General features: G+C 41.0%; 1 protein-coding gene across 2 annotated transcripts in view; it reads right to left on the bottom strand.

The window, feature by feature from the left end:
• Window positions 1–21,656, bottom strand: part of DSCAM (DS cell adhesion molecule) — a 791,503-nt gene that overhangs the window by 68,340 nt on the left and 701,507 nt on the right. For both annotated transcript variants that reach the window (XM_071214978.1, XM_071214979.1), the window contains exon 20: window positions 16,811–16,944. In XM_071214978.1, coding sequence (XP_071071079.1) covers window positions 16,811–16,944 — 134 coding nt within the window. The remainder of the gene's footprint in view (window positions 1–16,810; window positions 16,945–21,656) is intronic.

Here is a 21,656-nt window from a genome sequence, read left to right on the forward strand (position 1 = left end):
GACTGCCACAGGAAACAGTACCTCAAGAAGGGGTGCTCCTAGAGCCATCTAAACACTAGAGGCAGGGCCAACAACCCCAGGAAATGTGCACCCTCTTGGTGGCCTTATCTTTGAATATATGATAACCTATCTCCCCAATATATCAGAGTTAGACTCACTTATAATTTTCTTGCATGTGGTTCTTTTGACCCCTTTATTTTAACTTACAATTAGCACTATAGCCATTAAATATATGTCTGGGAGACTTAAATCTTCTGGTTGTTCATATGCTGGTTGAGCCCTGAATCTCAGCAGAGTTGCGGCCAACACTTACTCTCCAGTTCATTGTACTCACCCAGGACAACTAACAAAAGGATGATGACGGACAACGGCCATCCCTAAAAACAGAGAGTATCTACAACTGCAAGCAAGACAGTTCCATCCTCCTGCCCCATGAGATACAGTCTCCCTGTCAATCAGAAGCAGAATGAGCACCACCATCCCAAACTCCTCAAGGTTGAAGAATGAACACATGTAAGGGGGGAATGCAACTGTGGACTAAAGTAGACTTAATATTATTCTAGTAATGGAAGAATTTGTAAAAGTGATACAAACCAGAGTTTCTGAGGGGAGAGAGAGGGAAAAATAGGTGTAACGTGGGACATTTTTGAACACTGGAATTGTTCTGCATGATATTGCAGTGGAAGATACAGGGCATTATACATTGTCAAAAATCTATAAAAATTGTGTGGTACAAAGTATAAACCATAATGCAAACTACAGACCACTGACTTGTGGCAGTGCTTCAATATGTTTTCATCAGTTGTAACAAATATACTACCCTAATTGAAGATGTTGTTAATGGGGAAAGTGTGGGAAAGGGAGAGGGTGGGGTATATGGAAATCTCCTATAATTTCACTGTCACATTTATGTAACTTAAAGCTTCTTTAAAAATAAAGAAAAAAGAAAAAAAATTAACCAAGAGCATGAGAAAGCAAGTTTGTTTACAGAGACTTCCTCCAGGTAGAATGACACTTATCTATAGATTAAGATGGAAAATAACAGAGTTGAGCTGTTCAGTGGTTCCTACTGGTTATTTCTTTAAGGGTTATTCCCTTAATGATTACCATAGTTAGGCACCATTGGTCTCAGTAGAAGGGCAAGCAGAAAACTGCCACCAAATAACTTAAACATTGAGGAGCTGATCCACTTCCTTCATAATATGTGAAACTGGGTATTAAATGTGACTTTTCCTATGGTCTTGAAGTTTTAGCAATGGCATTAAAGAGTGAGAGTAGTCCCAGAGAAGCCAGTATCTCCTTTCTTAACAAGAGAAATTAGATAATCTACACAGCACTGAGAAGACCTCAAAACCAGCAAGTTCTGGAGTCCATAACAGGCTGGAGTTCATAAGAGGCTGAGTCAGGAATAAAGAATTCTTTGTTTCAGACATGTCTGTGTGTACTCTCACCTAAGGGTGGGGAAGGGGCTATGGGTTTTAAAAGGACCACTCAGAGAACTTGGGAATCTCAAGGACAGGGAGAGTGGTAGCTGAGTCACAGCTGAGAAGGCTGAAGGGTACTTGGAGTGGTAGGGCTGCCCTCCAGGAAATGAGTCAGAGCTGAGGGTGCACTGCAAATTAGAGAATGTTTATTTCAGACTGCATAACTTAGCTATGGATGATGCATAGTGGAAGTATTGTAAACAATCTCAAGACGAGGTAACAGGCAAGAAATAATAGAGGTAATAGGAAAACATCTTCAGAGTTAAGACAGAGGAATTAGTCATTCTAGAACATATTATGCTCAAAGTGTGAATTAATCTTAAATGGATTACTATCATTGGGCTGAACATTTGCTGTAAAGGAAGACCTAAGAGTTATTTCATGACCCATGGAAATATGGAAAGAATCATCATGAAGCCTGCCCTGGGACTGGGCATATAACTTGGTTGGGCTTGGGGCTTAACCGGAGACTGCTCCACTGCTCATTTCTATTTCTGCTCTATAACCAGCATGATGGGGTCGTCAGGACATTTGTGGACCAGACTTGCTAACTATTCTGTACCAATCATAAACTCCTCATAGCTATTTGAGAAAAAAACTATATTCTTTCTGTTCTAAAAAGTGTTTAAACATGATGGCTCTATCAGCATCCAGAGTTTAACCTTACAATTTATTATTGATAAGTCACTTCTCAATTGGAATGGCTCTAAGTGACAGCCAAGTTATTTATTTCTTGGTGCATCAGAGGTTGTTGAGTAAGAAGGGAAGGGGTCTTCTCTCTAGCTAATGACATATAACAGGGACACTCCATAGAGTTCTTCAGAGAAGACTTTGGTATTGAGGACACATACTTAAAACATGAAACATTTATGGAGCTTATCTAAGGAACTACTGCAAATACAGTACTTTTCTTACAAGCAAGTGTCCATGGGATTTACCTTGGGGATAGCTGTGATGTCGTGCAAATATCACTGCACTGGAAGTATGGAGGCTCATGGGGGAGGCACGATCTTTGGGACACCCTGAACCAGCCATGGACTACACCTCTCTCCTTTGGGCTGTGGTAAAACACCTATACAAAAGCTCATACTGCTATGCCTTAGTAATAGTAAAAGCTCTATAAATATTTGCTGAGAATGAATTCACAGTCATTCATTCAGTTTAATCCCAATGCATTGATTATAAAGGAAGGTGAGCCCCTGTCCCCAAGGACGAGAAAGAGTCATGGCTTAGCAAATGGAGGACTGATTAAAAATGAGGCACAGTAGGATTCCCATATATGTCTACCAAATTCTGGAAATGAAAACATTTGCATTCTCTTTCTAAAACTCTTCCAGTCAAGATTGAGGACATGGCTTAATATTTGCAACATGTCTAAGAAAAATTAATTGCAAATACAAAAATTTAATTTAAAAAATATTTATAGAAAGTATTTATAAGGCTTCTGACATGTTTGCCTCCCCAAAATCATACTGAGTGGAAAATGAAGCTTTGGTCCAAACCTTGTGACACAGACAAGTCAGACAACTCACACTTCTAGGATCTGCTTTTCCCAGTTTAGGTCTGGTGAGCAGAATCATAGCTTTCTCAGGAACTTGGCAATATATTCACCAAGAGGGTTTAGAAAGGTCTCTAGAGGGTTATTCTTCTCCTAAATTCTATATCACCCCATGAAGAGCCTAGGAAAAGCATCTTCCATAGCTGGACTCTTTCTGGACTCATTTCTGCCTTGTGATGTTAGAGTAATATTTTTCCTTTCCTGTTTAAGTGCCACAATGAGCTATGTTAAATGCTCTTTAATCTTTTTATAAAACTGGAGTTTACCCAGTAATTGGTGAATTCATTTCCAAATGCCTCACATTATTTAGCATTTAGGAACGGCTTAATAAATGAACTTCTCCAGTCTTCTCTAATCCTCTCATTTGTCATATTGGCCCTTTGCTTATTTGTCTTTTATGGCCCTTGATTTTATTTCACTTTGGGTGAAGGTCTTGCATGTTCTTTCCTTGGCTTCCTCAGGATGGAGCTGGAGCCTCCACCTTCACTGCATTTATTCCCCATGGATCCAATTCAGAGCATTACACAGAGTTGACGTCTGTTGAACGGTAACTAGATGGACTGCGGCAATGCTTGTTGCATTGAGGCAAGTTTAATAAAGTCCTCACTATTACTTGAATATGACAGGAAAATTTTAAAATGTGTAGAACAAGACTATGCAGTTGCAGGCTGCTCAGATCAAATTATTCAGCATGTCACACATGTAAAAAGAATTCCACTTTGCAAAATTTCAATGAACTTTTTATAAAGTCTCTGTTTCACTGATCTCTGCTCTAATTTATGCTATTTTTTTCTTTCTGCTCACTTTGGGTTTAGTTTGCAATTCTTTTTCTAGTTCCTTCCATTGTGAGGTTAGGTCTCTGGTTTGAGATCTTTCTTCTTTTTAAATGTAATCATTTAGAGCTGTAAATTTCCCTCTTAGCACTGTCCTTGCTGCATTCTATTAGTTGTGAGCTGCTGTGTTTCCATTTTCATTTGCCTCAAATTATTTCCTAATTTCTCTTCTGATTTCTTCTTTGATCTTTTGGTGTTTAAGAGTATGTTGTTTTATTTCTACATATTTTTGAATTATCCTATTCTTGCTCTGTTATTTCTAGCTTTTATCTATGGTGGTCAGAGAAGATACATTGTATTATTTCAATATTTTTAAACCTACTGAGACTTGTTTTGGGACCTAACATATGGTGTATCTTGGAGAATGATCCATACACACTATTCTGCTGGTGCTAGGTGAAATGTTTTATATATGTCTGTTAGCTCTGGTTAATTGTATCCTTCTAATCTTCTATTTCTTAATTGATCTTCTGTCAAGATGTAATATGCTTGTTAAAAGTGGTGTATGTTAGTCTAGTATTAATGTAGAACCATTTATTTCTCCCTTCAAATCTGTCAATATTTGCTGCATATATTTTGGGGCTCTGCTATTAGGTGCATATAAACTTATAATTGTAATGTCTTCTTGTTGAATCGACTCCTTTGTCAGTATATAGTGACCTTCTTTGTCTATCATAACAGTTTTTTTTACTTGAAGTCTATTTTATCTGAAATAGTATTGTTATACCAGCTTTCTTTTGGTTACTACTGGCATGGTATATATTTTCAATTTTTTCACTTTCAACATACATGTGTTTTGGATTTAATATGAGTCTTTTGTAAATAGCACAGAGTAGGGTCATGCTTTCTTATCCATTCTAGCCATCTTCACCTTTTGACTAGAGAGTTTAGTCCATTTAAATCTAAAGTAACCACTGGTAATGAAGGAATTTCTTCTACAAGTTTGCTATTTGGTCTTTGTAAGTTTTGTACCATTTTTGTCCCTGAACTCTTCTGGTTTTTTTTAAAGATTTATTTATTTATTTCTCTCCCCTTCCCCGCCCCCGGTTGTGTGTTATCTGTGTCTATTTGCTGCGTCTTCTTTGTCCGCTTCTGTTGTCAGCGGCTCGGGAATCTGTGTTTCTTTTGGTGTCGTCTTGTTGTGTCAGCTCTCCATGTAGGCAGTGCCATTTTGGGTTGGGCGGCTCTCCTTACTGGGTGCACTCCTTGTGCGTGGGGCTCCCCTATGTGGGGGACACCCCTGCGTGGCAGGGCACTCCTTGCCCGCATCAGCACTGCACATGGGCCAGCTCCACATGGGTCAAGGAGGCCCGGTGTTTGAACTGCGGACCTCCCATGTGGTAGACAGACACCCTAACCACTTAGCCAAGTCTGCCACCTGAACTCTTCTGTTAATGTCTACTTTCACGTTTATTTCATTTGTTGTTGTCATTGTTCCTGTGTGCCCTTTTGAGTCCCTTCTCCTTTTCCTCTGTATATATTTTTCAGATATTTTCTTTATGGCTGTGGTTTAAATTTAACCTCCTAAATCTATAACAAACATATTTGATTTGCTATCAACTTAACTTCAATAGCATACACATACCCAGTTGCTATGACCTCCATCTTCCCATCTTTTTGTTATTCTTGTTGCAAATTTTAACTTTATATGGTGTATGTCTCAAACTATAGATTTACCATTAATTTCATGAATTTACATTTTAGAACTTGTAAGAATTAAAATGTGGAGTTAAATAAACAAATACTCTACAATATTACTGGCATTTAAAATTACCTGTATGACAGTTACCTTTACCAAAAATCTCTATTTCTTTATGCTGCTTTGATCCATTTCTAATGTTCTTTCCTTTCAGTATGAAGAACTCCCTTTAGCATTGCCTGTAGGGCAGGTCTAAGGGTAATGAACTCCTTCAGCTTTTGTTTATCTGGGGAAGTCTTTTAATCACTCCCTCATTTTTGAAAGAAAGTTTCATCAGATATAAAATTCTTAGTTGGCAATTGTTTCCCTTCAGCACTTTAAATATTTCATCCCACTCCCTCCTTGACTCCATGTTTTCTGATGAGAAATTAGCTCTTAAGCACCTTTAGACATAATACATTACTTATCTCTTGCAGCTTTCACAACTCTATCCTAGTCTTTTGAAGTCAACAATTTGACTACTAAGTCTCTGGATGTGATTCTCTTCAAGCTTACCCATTTTTGGGTTCACTGGGATTCCTGAATATGTCAATTCATGTCTTTCGTTAAACCATTTCAATTGCTTTATCTTCAAATTCACTGATTCTTTCTTCTGCCATCTCTAATCTCTTAAAGTCCTCTAGGGAATTTTCTTTTTCAGTTACTGTGGTCTTCAACTACAGTATTTGTTTGACTTCTTTTAAAAAAAATTCTGTCTTTCAATTGAGATTCTTGTGTTATTCATTCATTGTTTTCTTGATATCCTTTAGTTTTTCTCCCCCGTTTTTTCCCTTGATCTCTTTGAGTATATTTAAGATATTTTTTTTAGTGCTTTTGTCTGGTATGTCTGAAGTCTGGTCTTATTTGTTGGTGTTCTCTGGATTTTTAACTTGGTTCTTTGGCTGGGCCATCATTTCCTGTTTCTTTGCTTATCTTGTAATTTTTTGTTGCACACTGCAAATTTTATTTTTATGTGTTAACTCTGGTATTTAGTCCCTGAGCTATCTGTTCCTTAGTGTCCAGGTAGTGATATGCCAGATATTTCCTTGAGTTTGAAGAGCTAACAAAAACAAATGAATGCCAAAACCATCTTTACATCTTACACAGTCTTTCCAAATTGGTTCTGTGCTGACTGATGCTCTCCTGCAGAGCTAACTACTCACTCCTATGAAGATGATCAGCCTGAGACAAATGTGTGAGGCCCTCTCTGTCTTTTCTGAGCCTGGACTTTGTTCTGGGCTTGGGCTCATGGCCTTAGGAATTCTTCTATTTAACAGGAATGTCCCTTCTACTGTTATGAAATAGGCTCTTCCCCACTTCCTGGGCTTAAAGTATGTCTTAAGTAATCCTTTGCCATTTTGATGAAATTATTGCTTACCCTGCCTTAGCTATCTCATGCTGTTGTTCCCGTAGGGCAAGTTCTGGGAGTGTGAGTCAGAGAGGAGTGTCCTGGTTCAGTCTGCCAGGCTGCCGCCAGGTAGATCAGACTAACATACAGGCTCCCCAGTTTGTGTACAGGGGTTACTCTGCTGCCTCTGAACCAGGGCCAGGGACCCACCGTGGGCATGCGGACTGCTCCACTCTACAGTGGGGCTGGGAAGGGTGGGCAGCAAGGCACTGCAAGGTTCTCCCACCATCTCTAAAAATTGCATTTTCTTGATTTGACACTTTCCTGATTAGTACAAACCTTTAACTGTTTTCTGGAGCTTCAGGGAACATGGCTCTGCCAGATATTGCTTTTGTTCAGAGTCTGTGGGAGAGTGGACCCTTGGAGCACCTAATGCTGCAATCTTGGTTAAATGGAAGCTTGTGTGTGTTTCTGGTTGCTTTTAAAGAAGCCTTCTGAATATAAGATGTTTTATGTTTGACCTTTCAAATATAAACTTTATTTTTATAATGCATTGGACGTCTATTAAAGTTGATATTCAGAAAAGGCATGAAAGAGGTGAGATTCTTCGTATTATTACTTAGAGTCAGGGTACTGTCCAGGTAGCCAAACCAGCATAAGGAGAGCCTTCATTTCCCAGGCTCTTTCTAACAATATAACTTTAATTACAATTTTGCCTTACTTCTCCTCCTTTGTCATACTTTCTGACATACAAATGACCTACTGTCATTATAAGTCATAAGTATGTTAATGATTTAAATTGATTGATGCCACCTGTTCAACAAATTCTGAACAAAAGAACGAGTATAGCATCATATGGTTTCTCATAAATAAGAAAGCAATTAGTGAGAAAGACTTTTCTTAGTAATAAAAATAGTATAAGCATAATATGGAGTAGTGGAAAAAATTATTTCCAGTAGTCTTAACTGAAAAAAACATTTGAAACCAATTAATATCCTTAAATAGTACCACTTGTCTGTGATGGGCCAAGTGAAAAAGAAAAGATGCCTTCAAAATTGGAATATTTCAAAGACTCCCAAAGCTAGTGGATCAAAGGGAATTTTAGTCTAAAGTCCTCGGGAGGCATTAAGCTGCAATGGAGAAGCACCTTCAGAGTGGCAAACACAGGCTGTCTATTCTGAATGAATGCCATATAAAAGCTGGAATGTTTATAGGCAATTTAGTTGGAAATTGAGCAGGGAATCTTGTGAAATTGATCTTCAAAAGAGGTTTCAAGGGCTGTTTATTCTATATAGAATTTCATTTGCATATATGCTTCTATTTTCCTTTGCCCTATAAATTGCAAGTTTGGGCTCATGGATTTTAAAGGTAAATTTTTCTCCTAAATCAACATTATGGGCCACCTGCATCTTGACCAATTATAGTAATTGTACAGCTTCACTTGAGGCCCAGTGAAATTGAATGACCACTAAAGATGGTAGAAAGAGAAAATTATTCAACAGAAAGATTGAACAGATATTGGCCAGTTAATTGAGAACAGGTTAAAGCATAAGAAAGACCATTTTTAAAAGATGAGCTTGCAAAATACAATATGGAGTCCCCCTACTCTCCTAAGAAATAGAAGTCTGATAAATAAATGCAGTCTGACACAGGAAAAGGTTTAGAACCATATGCCATCAGAATTGGCCATGAAATACGGAAATATTTCCACGGAAACTTCAAGAATATATTTCCCAACAGTTTTTGTAAGCCAGAATTATTTTTATGTCTATGATGCTCAGGTTCCAAGAAAACTTTTCTAGGTTCCCTTCATCCAAATGACTCTTAGAAGATGCTGAGTGCCTGAGTAAAGTTGTGGTTAATTCCAGGGGGCATAAAAAGCCTAGCATATGCCTGCTACATAGAAGTACACAAAAAGAGGGGATGAATGATTAATTGCAAATGTGTAAATGGAATATCACTGCCTATTTTCAAGCCAACTTTTGGCATCTCCATAATTGTGAGGTAGCTGTTACAGAAAAAAGAAAGTCACCATTAGGTCATTTAGAAAGAACTAAAGAATAGTGATTTTCATGCCATTCATTTGTCCAGGTAATGGAAATTCATTATTTAAAAGCATCCCAAAGTATAAAACACATTTTCCTGCCTTAGTAAGCAGAAACCTTACTATATAATTTAACCTCTATTGGATGACTCAAAGTCATAATCTATAAAACGTAATTCAGCACAACATTTACTGAACATCTACTATTTGAATCTAATACCAGGCTTTCCAGGAGGCGTAACAATTACTAACCGTGGTTCATGCACTTATGAAAATGACAAGCCGCTATAGGGGCCAGGTCATGCTTGTGTGTTACGATAATGCGAGGGATTATTATTACATCGAAGTGAGGTTGGAAATGAGGACCCAAAGAACACAGAGGCGAGAGGGAGCCAGCTTGCCAGGGCTGTCGGGGCAACCACCTGGACTCTGAAGTTGGGCATCTCTAAGTTTCAGACCCTGTCTTCACCTTGCTAGCTGCACCATCCAGCCAGACTGCACAGCGTGCATTTCGTCATCAGTAAAGATGATGAAAGACACTTACCGCAAGAGGTACTTGTCAGAATTCAATGATGGAGAACAGGATTATTTCAAATGTGGTTTATAGAAGCAGTTTCATGGATTATGACGATTACTTTAAAAACAAACTGGACTGGCAAAAACCAAAGATCAGAAAATAGAGTGCATCACATTGTAAGTCTAAGTTTGGTTCCAAAGCTTTTTTATGTGTGTACTGGGTTATGATGATAAAAGGTTTTTCTCTTTGTAGATCATGATAAAACAACAAAAAAATAACAACAACAACAAAAATACAAAGCATTTGGCTCCTAGTGGCTAGATTATAGCAAGTGTCCCAAAGTGGTGGATTGTGCCTCTCAAGAAAGCTATGCTGAAGCCCTAACCCTTGGTATCTGTAAATGTGACTTTTTGAAATATGGTCTTTACAGATACAATTAATTACGTTATTTAATATGAGGTCATACTGGATCTCGAGTTAGCCCTAAATCCAATATGACTGGTGATCCAATAAGAAGAGACACCAAGTTATAGAGACACAGAGAGAACATCAGGTGATGATGGAGGCATGATGTGGAAGGATGCAGCACAAGCGAAGGAACACCAAGGGTTGCAGGGAGCCACCATCGGCTAGGAAGAGGTGAAGGACAATTCTGCTGTAGATCGTTCAGAGGAATTGTGCCCCTGCTGGTCCCTTGATTGTGGACTTCTAACTTCCAGAACGGTGACAGATAACATTTCTGTTGTAAGCTACCAAGGTTAGTACTTGTCATGCAGCCTTGGGAAATAAATAAAAGGAATAAAAAGGTAGCATATAAGTCAAGCCTCAAAGAATAAACATTTTTACATGGGAGGATGAGAGAGAAAAGGCAAGGGGACCCACTAAACACACGCACACAAGACATGCTGTGGCTTAGACACTAGATGGGAGAAGGTTAATAGGCTATGAGACTGAACAATTGTGGAGATCTATAAATGTCTTAGGGAGGAGTCATTGTCATGATGAGATGAAAAGTCAGACAACATTCAAGAAGTTTGCACAAGGAAGTGATATGATTAGGGCCAGAATGTGGAACAACCATGCTGACAGCCATGTGACTAGTGGATGGGAGACAGGACTGGTGAGGCAAAACTCCAGAATTAGCCAGGGTCCCCAGTGAGGACCAGAGCCCGGCAATGCCAGGGCCATGAAAGGCAAGGAGAAGATTCAAAGAGACTGCAGATAGTGAGGCCACGTGACCTGATGCCGCTTTGCCTGGGCTTTTCCCCCTGCCCAGAATAACCCTGCTTGGCCTTGATTCATCAGATAACATTCTTCCATTCCTGCAAACCAGGACTAGTACATGTCTTCCAAGAGCTCATCTCTAACTCACTCTTGGAGTAAAGTCCCACTTGCCAGGCCTCCTGCAGCTGCTCCGCTGGGCACACACTGTGGTGAACTTGTTACATCACACAGGGTGGTGATGATCTCCTGTGTCTTTCTTCTGCTTTCCCTAGAACTAGATTTCTCAAAGAAAGATATGCTCCCCTTCATCTCTGCATTCCCATATGGTCATCATGAGTGCTGCTCTCCAAACACTCTGCTTCTTCTGTCTTGTGGGTATATGCTAAAATTGTACTTCCTTGTTTCCTCATGGTTAGAAAAGGTCACATGATGGATCCTGGCCAAGGAGTTGTGCTGGGCCATTTAATGCCTATGTCAGACTCTCCTAAGTTCTCCTTCCATCTTTCATAAAGTCACCTGTGTCCTGGAGAGTGAAGAACATGGAGTAGAGCTACTGCCAACCCACGATGGGCATAAACATGAGAGGAAAATGAAACTGTTGTAAATAGCTGGGAATTTAGGCATGCTTGTTATCGCAGCTTAACTCATTTCCTCTTGACTGATACACTTCAGAACCTGGCTAAGCATTTGGTGCAGAGTAGGTGCTCTAAATATATTTATCACACAAATAAATGATTTGGGACCAATCAAGTAATGAGAGGAGAGAGAGAGAAGGAATCAGAGGTAACTCTAAGACTTTTAGTCAGAAGATGAAGGCTATTGTGAGATCAGGACTAAGGAAACTGGAGGAGAAGAGGGAAGTGAGAATGACTTTGGTTCTGGACATTTTTGGGGTGAAGTACTAGTGGGGTGTCTTGGGATGGTAGGAAATTGGAAATACAGGACTGGTTGATTATCTAAGATTGTCAGGGTTAGAGATAAGTTTCTCTGCTTCCCAGTTTCTGAAAGTTCTTAGCCTCAGAGGATAGTTCAATTATGGGAATAGAATCAATGACTCAGGGAGATAGTGGAGAATATGAAAAGAGGACGGAAGAAGAATGTTGGAAAACGCATGCATTTTGGGGTAGGTTGCAGAGTGAGGAGGCAACCAAGGAGAATGCAGAGGAGGAAAGTGGAAGTTGAGAAGGAAAAATTTTTTTAAAAGGAATGGCATTATAAGAGCATTCTATGCCAAAAATAAATAAAATGGGAGGAACACTAGGAAGAGGTCATGGAGTTTTATGACCAGGAGGTGCCTGGTGACTTCTGAGGGAGGAAAGCACTGTGATGTGGATGGTCAAGTGAGGCACTGCCTTCCTTACTCCACCTGTTTACTGCCTTTTGGCTTCCTGCGTTTCTAGAGCCTTGCCAGCACTCTGAACCACTGCTCTTGTCCTCAGTCCTACTGAGGACTGGAAAGGGTTGGGGGCAGCTGCACCTGGCCTTCCTTGGACTGAGAGATGTCTGGAGCTGGTGAAAGTTATTTCCCTTGCCCCACACTGTGCAGAGTTTGGCTGCTAAAGGTCTTCCTATAAGATAGCACTGTTATGTTCTCATTTGCTGCAATGTGCAAGAACTGGGTAACACGATCATTGGAAACTGGAACAATCGATGTGGCTCACCACTCAGCAATTCAATTTTTTTCTGTCTTCTGATGTTTATTCTTCATTAACGAGAAGGTTGTGCTATCTAATTTCACATTTTTGGACAATTTGTAAATGAGCTCAGCACTGTTAATTAGACAACTTTTCTATATTCTAGTGTTTCGTAGCTATATGATTTTTCAAACTCATTTTATGTAGGGAGGAGAATTAAAGGGGATTTTCAGCTCAGCCACTTCCTAACTGTGGCCTTAAAAGGTTATCATATTTCTCTGACTTCCATTGCTTATAATAGGTTGTGAATTGAACTGATAAGTCAGACCATTATACATTAAGGTTTATAGGCCGTGTTTGAAATCTTTGTGGATGAGGTCTTGAATCAGGTGAGCACTGAGCTGCTGCTGCTGTGGGGAAGTTGGTGACCCACGGCATTTGCTGGTCTTTCAGGGTGAGATTCGTGTTTAATCAGGACAGCGTTTAGACAACCCATCTTTAGACTAATTCAGTTTCTTATTTTACCACACATAGAGTTTCAAATTTTCATGTCTTTTCTAAGAACAACTGAAGAACTCCATGAAATTAATGCCTATTATCAGGTGATACGTTTTACACGTTAGAGAAAAGTGCTCATGTCATTTAACAAGATCTTCACAAATAAAGGAGCCATGAGTTGGGGATCTCGAGAGAAAAGTCATTAGCAAGGTTAGCTGAGGGACTCTGATAAAAAAGATCAAATTATGGGACATACTGTGACCTGATTTGTCTGCCCCATGCTCTACATTTAACTATGAAATCATTTCAAGGGGAGAAGTTTTCAGTTTTATGAGCAAGACAAAAATACAGAGCTCATGCTGCCCTCTAGTGTTCATTTCCCCACATAGCAATTGAAAAGTCAGAATATTGGATTGCAGCCACTGCAGAAACGAAAGATGAGGGATGCCTTCCTTTTAATAAATTTATAGTATCTTATTAATTCCATATTAATAAGCAGAATAATATATGGGATTTACAAGTATTCACCTCTGAAGAGAAATGCATGTGTTCTCTCTGATCTTTGCTCTCGCAGTACTATTTTAAAAATGGGTCTCATGGTTTTAGGTGATGTTTAAAAGAGATGACTAGCAATGTAGCTATGGAAATGTGATGAAATTGTCCTAAGCTTCACTTTACTGATGACAGCTCTGGGGTTCTGGGCCTTCTGAAAACCTACTCTATGATGCAGCTCAGAATGCTACAGAAACCATGTGACTTTCTAGCATTTTTCTAGACCTGCAGTGTTTTGTTTTGCTTTTAAATTTTATTTAATTGCCTTCTTTTAAAAAGATACATAGATCACAAAAAATATTATATTAAAAAAATAGAAGAGGTTCCTGTATACCCCACCCCCCACTCCTCCCACATCAACAACCTCTTTCATCATTGTGGCATAGTCATTGCATTTGATGAATACATTTTGGAGCACTGCTGCATCACATGGATAACAGTTTACATTGTAGTTTACACTCTCCCCTAGTCCATTCAGTGGGTTATGGCAGGATATATAATGTTCAGCATCTGTCTCTGCAATATCATTTAGGAAAGCTCCAAGTCCCAAAAATGCCCCCACACTACATCTCTTCTTCCCTCTCCCTGCCCTCAGCAACTACTATGACCAGTGTCTCCACATCAATGATACAGTTTCTTCCATTGCTAGAGTCACAATAGTTCTATAGTAGAATACTATTAAGTCCACTTGAATCCATATTTTATTGCTCCATCCTGTGGACCCTGGGATTGTGATGTCCACTCCACCTCTAAATCGAGAGGGGACTTAGATGCCACATGGCTGATGGATGTGATTCTCCTGCTTGCAGTGTTTTTTAATATGGCCAAAAGGCAGTGTGGAAACATCCTGAGAGGTCATAAAACATCAAGGAGGCAAGAAGCAGCTTGTTTGTTATCCTTCACTTTTTCTGTTTGATTAGATCTTATTACTGTTGCTTTTGAAATGTCTTGTTGAGAAAGATTTGGATGCATCAAATCCCATTCCTCTGTGTAGGACCCACTGGAACTCCCTGGGCAAATACTTTTTCTCATCCTAAAGATGGTTTTGTTATATTTAAAGGAGATGTAACTTCCTTTTATTTTTTCTTTCATCTGAGGATCAGTCACGAAGGACTGACTTCACATAAGCTCATTTGAGGTTTTAGTACAGAGTTAACGACCAGATCGGGCAGACAAAATGAGAGTGAGCTGCTGGCGTCCTTTTCCGTACCCTAAGTCTGGCTTGTTGGAATCAAAACAGTAAACAAACAGATGAATGAATGAATGGATGAGTAAATTAAGGAAGCAGTTCTGGTGGGAAATCATTACTTTTTCCTTCGGCCATAATTTTGTCTCTATTTTGTGAAGTCTCCCAGAAGTAGTGGGGATTCGTTGAGAACTCACGGTTCGCTGGGAACTGGGAATTGGAGGGAGGAAAAGGAACTTTTCTGTCCTGGCCGAGCAGGGAGAGGCGAGATGGGTGAGGGACTCTGAGCCAGTGGGCCAGGACCTTGTCATGTCATGTGTGTGAGAGGATAGAGGCACGGCCTGTGCAAGGGGGACGGCCCCTCACACACTCCCACGCCCGCGTGGCCATGTCCTCTGGCTAGGCCGAGGGGCTCCTTGAGCGCCAAGAACACATGGGTGGGCGTTGAGTGCCCAGCCTGGAGCTCTACCAGGCAGGACGAGGTGCTCGGCAGCTGGACCTCGGCTGGCTGTGGCCTCAGCAGCGCCTCCAGCGCATCCTGGCGTGCTCTGGTGGGGCACCCCCGAGAAGGACCTTGAATAGGGAAAGGGTTAGTTGCTTATTTGAAACCAGTCCTTAGTGACTGGTCCTCAGGTGAAAGGAAAAGTAAAAGGAACTTCTAGATCCTGTAACCTGGGACGGTTAATTTTATGGGTCAGATTGGCGACGTGGCCATGTCTAGGCTTCCTGATCAAACACTGTCCTCCACGTTGCCATGAAGGTATTTTGTAGGTAGGATTAGCATCTGCAATCAGTTGGCTTTGAGCAAACATGGGTGGGCCTCATCCAATTGTTTGGAGGCTGAAGAGCAAGGACGAGGGTTTCCCAGAGAAGGAAATTCTGCCTCAGGACTGCTACATGGACTCCCCTCTGAGCTTCCAGGCCGCTGGGTCCCCCACAGATTTCACCCTTGCTAGCCCCAAAGTCATGCGAGCAGTTCCTTACAACTTGGCTCTCCGTCTATCTACTTGCTTGGTCCTGTTTCTCTAGAGAACCCTGACTGATAGGTCCCTGAGTGGAGGAAAATAACGCCCGGCATTTCCAGTCAGGGGCAGGGCTGAACTGCATCTCTGGGCTTGGGGGGTGATGTGCAGAAGGTGAGAGTTCCCAGCATATTTGACGCCACATAAGCAATCTGCAGGAATCTTCCAGAACCCAACTCTCACCATTTTACCTTCACATTTTCACTTCATCCCCTGAGGTACTGCTATTGACAGTAGGCCACACAGTTTGATCCTCTTTCAACCAAAAGGGATGGATCCCTCTGAGCTGTTCACATGCCCTCTCCCCCTTTTCCTGTAAACATGGAAGCTCAATGTCTGGGAGCAGCCAGGCCTCAGGTCTCCCAGACTCTGGGCTTGAGAAAACATACGACTTCAATGAAAAGTTTGATGAGGAGATGAGCTCGTTCCTTCATTCTCCAAGTGTTTATAGAATGACCACGTGTTAAGTTCTGTGACAGGAACTGGATGATATAAAGATGGATTTGACATGTACCTACCTCCAAATATAGCCTCAAAATTTCCATGTAGATATAATAAATGCTGATGTACTCTTTAAATATTTTCCCCTTATTACTCTAAAAAATTGCCCTTATTGATGTTTCCATGTTGCATCTAAGGAAAAGTTTAACTTTCTATTTACTATTCAGTAGTGATAATATTGATAATAAATACTGCACTTTGAATTATTTGGTACCCTTAGTTCTTTTCTAATGCATGAACTTGCTGTTGTCAGTAAGGGCCACAGCACCTCATAAACTTCCCTCATTTATAGCACAACAGCCTGACGCCTTCCTCTCAGTGTGGGAAGAAGCAGGAGAGGGAGATGGGGTGGGAAGTGGGAGTAAAAGAGGGAGGGAGGATAAGCGTGATGAGTCCAACAGGCAAATCAATAGGTGCTGTCCACCGACTATCAATTAAGGTACAATTAAGGCCTCTGGGTTTTGCTTTGGACAAGCCAGCAGGCAATATGTGGGAACTCGCCAAATCAGCAATCATTTTAGACAATTGTGTCCCTCACAATGATTCAGAAGTGCATTTTCAAATGAGGCACAAATGAGGACTTTGCTTTGTATGTGGAGACAACAGGGGAAGAATAAAGTTATTGGGAAGCCCCAAGTAGGTGGAAAACAATGGAACGAAGCTGTCCAAGATGAGCACTCGTGGCATTTCTGGAAGATGCCTGAAAGGCACTCGGTTATTTACCAACTTACTGTGGGGTAGGGGTGGGAGCAGAACACAGTGTACTTTCGGATGATGCCATTCAGCTTGAGAGGGGGAAGCCAGGACACGAAGACTGTGGAGGCTGAGGCTGCAGCTGCCTTGACTCCCGCGGGAGGACCTGGAACTAGAAGAGTCAAGAGTTCGGTCATAAAATGGGCTCCACACCTGGTCAGGGGCCACTCTTTCAACACAACCCTCTGCTCCAGCCATCCCTGCTGCCCTGTTTCCCTGGGAGCCTTCCCTACCCATTTCAGCCCACAGAAGTTTCCTGCTTTGAACATCTAGAGAATTGAGTCTCTGGGCCACTCTTGTTTCTGCTACTGTTTTTGGCTTTGCATGGGCTGGGTGTGTGTGTCTTGGTCTCTGAGTTAGAGAGGAATGAGGGAGCAGCAGGTCCATCATAAATGACACCTCTGCTTGCCCTCAAATACTCTGTAATGGTGGCTCCATTGGCTCAGAAGAGGTATGAAAATATGCTTTATGAGTAGGGATTTTTGTGTCTCTCATTGCCCCGATGGCAAAGTAACTTTTCAGTAGATATTTTTTTAAGCTGAGTGTTTGGATCACATAATTGTCACCTTTATTCTTCCAAGTCAAAATAAAAACAACATCTCTAGTCATGACTAAACTTGGGTTGGGCATAATCACCATCTGAAAATAACAAATCTTTATTTCAGTTTTCGGCAACTCATGCTGACAACAGTAGGTCTAGCAAACAGGATAGGTCTACGTGGCACAGCCTAGATTAACAAATCCTATGGGGCAAACTCCATCGAATAAAGTTACCCTGGTGTGGAAGACAATGGTGCTTAGGTTTCCTCCAAGAGAGGGCTCAGCTCCACCAGGATTCCTCCTGAACACCCCTGGGAGAGGAGCATCCTCCTCTTCATCTTCATCTTAATGGACAACCCCGGGTAACCAACACTCTCTGTACCTTCCTTGAATTTAACCACCTGGCTGATGCCCATCATGCCCAGTACTCCCTGATGGCCAACTTCTCTCCAGAAGCCCAATCATTTCAGTAACAACCTGCTGAGCTGCTGCCATGTTGTTTCCAAACAGTTTGTACTTGTCATTGTAATAGTATAATTTAATTCATTATGAGAACCAATGAAATGAGTTAGAAAGAAAGCTATCTCAACAAAAATTAGTAGCACTTCTTTGGAAAGGCTCCCTTAAAAATGAGTAAAAAGAAAAAGAAGGTTCCATTTGGTTTGGACAAGACCCCTAAGAAGATTAGGACAAATGGCCCAAATCAAGAGGGAATCTTGAGTTTTGCTAGCAATGTATTCTTGCTTCAATTTCAAGAATCTTAAACTGGAAATTGTAGATGATAGCTAATAAGTATGGTTTATGAAAGAAAAGATGACACAGAATTCTAATCTGTTCTTAAAGAAATGATCCTGGGTCAACATCAAATGATTAGAGAATAAATGTATGGTCATATGTTTTAAGGAAAAATGCAATGTTTAAGGGCATGTCTGTCACTTTAAAGTTTAGAGATTCCTTATTTAATTGATTATTTCAATTAGCTTGTCTTGATCACATCAGATCAAAGGCTTTCATGGTACATATTATCTGAACCCCCCATCTGGTTTCTCATCACACACTGAATTATGATTATCTCATGCCATCTTTAATTGTATGCTTATTAGAATTTTGTACAACAAAACATTAACATACGAGAAATCTTGAGGACCAAGAAATAATGAAAATGTTTTCTGGATTCATGAGCCAATCTTTTAAGAGAGAGAATTTAAATTTTTGGTTCCTGTTTGGAGTATACCCTAATGGTTAAAAACTGTGGGTCCTGGAGCCCCACTGCTGGGTTTTTGTCCAACTCTACCACTTAGTTCTATGTCCTGGCCAACTTCTCTGCTAAGCTTCAGATCACTGGATCTGGAACAACTATTATATCTGTTTATGGTTTTACTGTTAGGATGATAGAATTTATAAGTAAAAATTCTTTATTTATAAAGAATATATAGTCATCAGTAAAGAATTCCCAGCTCTCGTTTGTGATAACCACCATCGTTTGCACACACTACATGTCACTAAAGGATACCAACCTTTGCATTGTGACTCAGGGTTGAATTAGGAACACCAGATATTGAGAAGTGCAGAAGACAGGGATGGCAGAGGAGAGCTCATCTGGGGTATATTTTCCTGAAACAATCCTAGTCATCAGATTACATTTTGGTAATCCACTTTATTCTTATGAACACATAAGCAAATATGTGGCGTTTTATGAAGTCCTGGCCTGTGTAAAGTGACTTTTTGAGTCCACATTTAATTGGCTGAAGTAAAGAAGGCAGCCTCTAGAGAATTGTTTTTCCCATGGCTCTCTTCTGCATTTTCCTAATTTGTTTAGCTTTCGAGCTGCAGATGCTATCATATCTCACATACTCAACTGCCACTGACATCTCCCATTGAGGAATCTCATAGGCATGTCCAGAACAGGGTTCCCCAAATTCTCTCCCAAACATGCTCTCCTCCAGGGTCCCTTTCAGGAAATGGCACAAGCTTCTTTCCAGCTACAAGAGCCAGAACCTTGGGAATGCCCTTCTGCCTTCCTCCCCTCAATGGAAATGTAAGCTTGATGTGCCTTTTAGACCTCGACGTGGACAGGGCAGGTCAGAGGTTGGACTCTCTCCCTGGGTTGTTGCACATACATGTGTCTCATTTTTAGGTCCCCCAAGGTGGTTTACTTCTCTCCACAGGCTCTTGTACATGGTGATCTAGGGCCCTGGACTCACTTTGCTTGGAGTCCTTTCCTACCCTCCACTGCTTCCCTGGAAACTCTTATTTCTATTTCAGTTTCTGTTAAACTTTCTCTTCCTTAGGAAAACCTCCCTTGCCTTGATTTCCTGCCTAAGCGTGGGAGGCCTCCCATTTCTCTCTCCAGCCTCTTCTCCTTCATTGTGCCCACCCATAATCCACACATGAGCCACCTGTAACTCCCTGGCTCCCCCAGGAGCCCGCAAGCCCCACCATGCCCACCCTGTTCCTGCTGGACCCCAGTGCCAGGACCAGTGTCTGGAACAGGCCAGATCATCAATGAAGACTTTCTAAATGAGTAAAAAGCCTATTAATTAGCTACAGTGTGGTGGGCAGAATTCTAAGACAGTTCTCAAGATTCTTTGGGGTGCACACTCTGTAGAATCCCACTCCCTTTGAGTGTGGGCAGTGCCTGTGAATATAATGGGTGTCACTCCTGCAATCAGGTAACAAAATAAGAAAAGGTGAGGGGTTTTGAATTATGGTCCCTAATCAGTTGACTTTGAGTTAATCAAAAAGGAGGTAATTTTAGGTCATCTTGACCTAACCAGATGAGCTCTTAAAAAAGATCTAGAGCTTAGAGATGGAAGAAGTCAGAGATGTGAACTACCATTCCCACTGACCTTGATGAAGCAAAACTGCTGTGTTCTGGAGAGGGCTACAAGTCAGGGAGTGCAGGTAGCCTCTGGTCTTGGTGTTTAGGCATGCACAGGTATGCCTGTGTGTGTGTGTGCATTTGTGATCCACCAGGTTAGCCAGATCTATCTGAACCCCAAACTCCACACTAGCTCCTCTGAGCCATGTAGGACACACCAGATGGACCCACCCACAGCCAAAGCTGCCAGCCCAGCCAAGCAATGCACAAATGTCCATTTCCAAAAGACTGATATTTCTGATCTCTGCCTCTCACTAGAGCAGAAGTTTTTAAACATTTTTTGTATTAGCAAAGTTCCTTTAACTAAAATATTATGTGGGAAACCAAACCAAACCAAACCAAGTAGAAGTTGGGTAGATCTCTTAGAAGCAGGGTGAGCAGGGGGCTCACCTGCCTGGTCCCTCACTCACCACTGGGAACTTCTGAATAGCCTCCCAGGAATCCTTAGGCATCACAGGAGCCTAGTTTGAGAGCCACCGAAGTGGAGGAAATTTCAAACCCACATGGCAGGATGGCTTCTATGACTTCCGGGTCTGCTCTGCTGTTGATGTATCCACTAATGCATTGGGACACAGCGCCACAAATGTGAATGACCCTGGATCCTAAAAGTATTGGCCAGCAGTCTGACCATGGCACATGCCCATGGAAGGCAGAACTTCTGGGGTTATGCAAATACACACTCACTCACACACACACATAAACACACACTCCATTGCCTTTAAGGTCTACCAAGTGCAGTGACACATACATACCTACACTATTTGTGCCTTCAAAGGTACATAAAGCTCAAGATATGGGTAGCTGGAGGATTCAGAGATATCCTGATTCCTGTTATTTTTTACGTCTTTTAGCTCTACTTTCAGATTACCCTCCCCTGCCCAAAATAAAAAAATGATTTTTAGTGCGTGGAAGGCAAAGGCTACATATTCACATATTATATTTGCCTCCTGTTGTCCTTCTTACATAATGATCTATAGTTATGTGCATTTGTTATGTACTCAGTAAATATTTGAACTTGAATACAAGTATCTCTATTTATATGAATCCAATGTTTACATGTGCAGAAAAGGATCGAAGTTGAAATACCTTCTGCCTGCAGAACGATAAAGCAGTTGGAAAATTAATAGACGGTGTTGCACTGGTGCTGTTCCCCATGACTTTGTTCAGATTACAGTTGTGGCAAATAAAATGGTATGAGGATTTCACAAACGTTTTAGCAGCATCAACAAACACTGAAAACTTAACTGGTGCCTGAAATAGAGCCTTACTGAGGAAGAACTTCATAAATGTTAGCAAACTGTTGTTTAATTGGAATGTTACCTAAAGTTTTACATTATTTAATTAAGGGTGGAGGTCAAATCCAAACTTCAGAATCACAATCCTTCATAATAGGACTCTACCCA

This window comes from Dasypus novemcinctus, chromosome 4 (genome assembly GCF_030445035.2).
Source record: "Dasypus novemcinctus isolate mDasNov1 chromosome 4, mDasNov1.1.hap2, whole genome shotgun sequence".
Classification (NCBI taxonomy): Eukaryota; Metazoa; Chordata; class Mammalia; order Cingulata; family Dasypodidae; genus Dasypus; species Dasypus novemcinctus.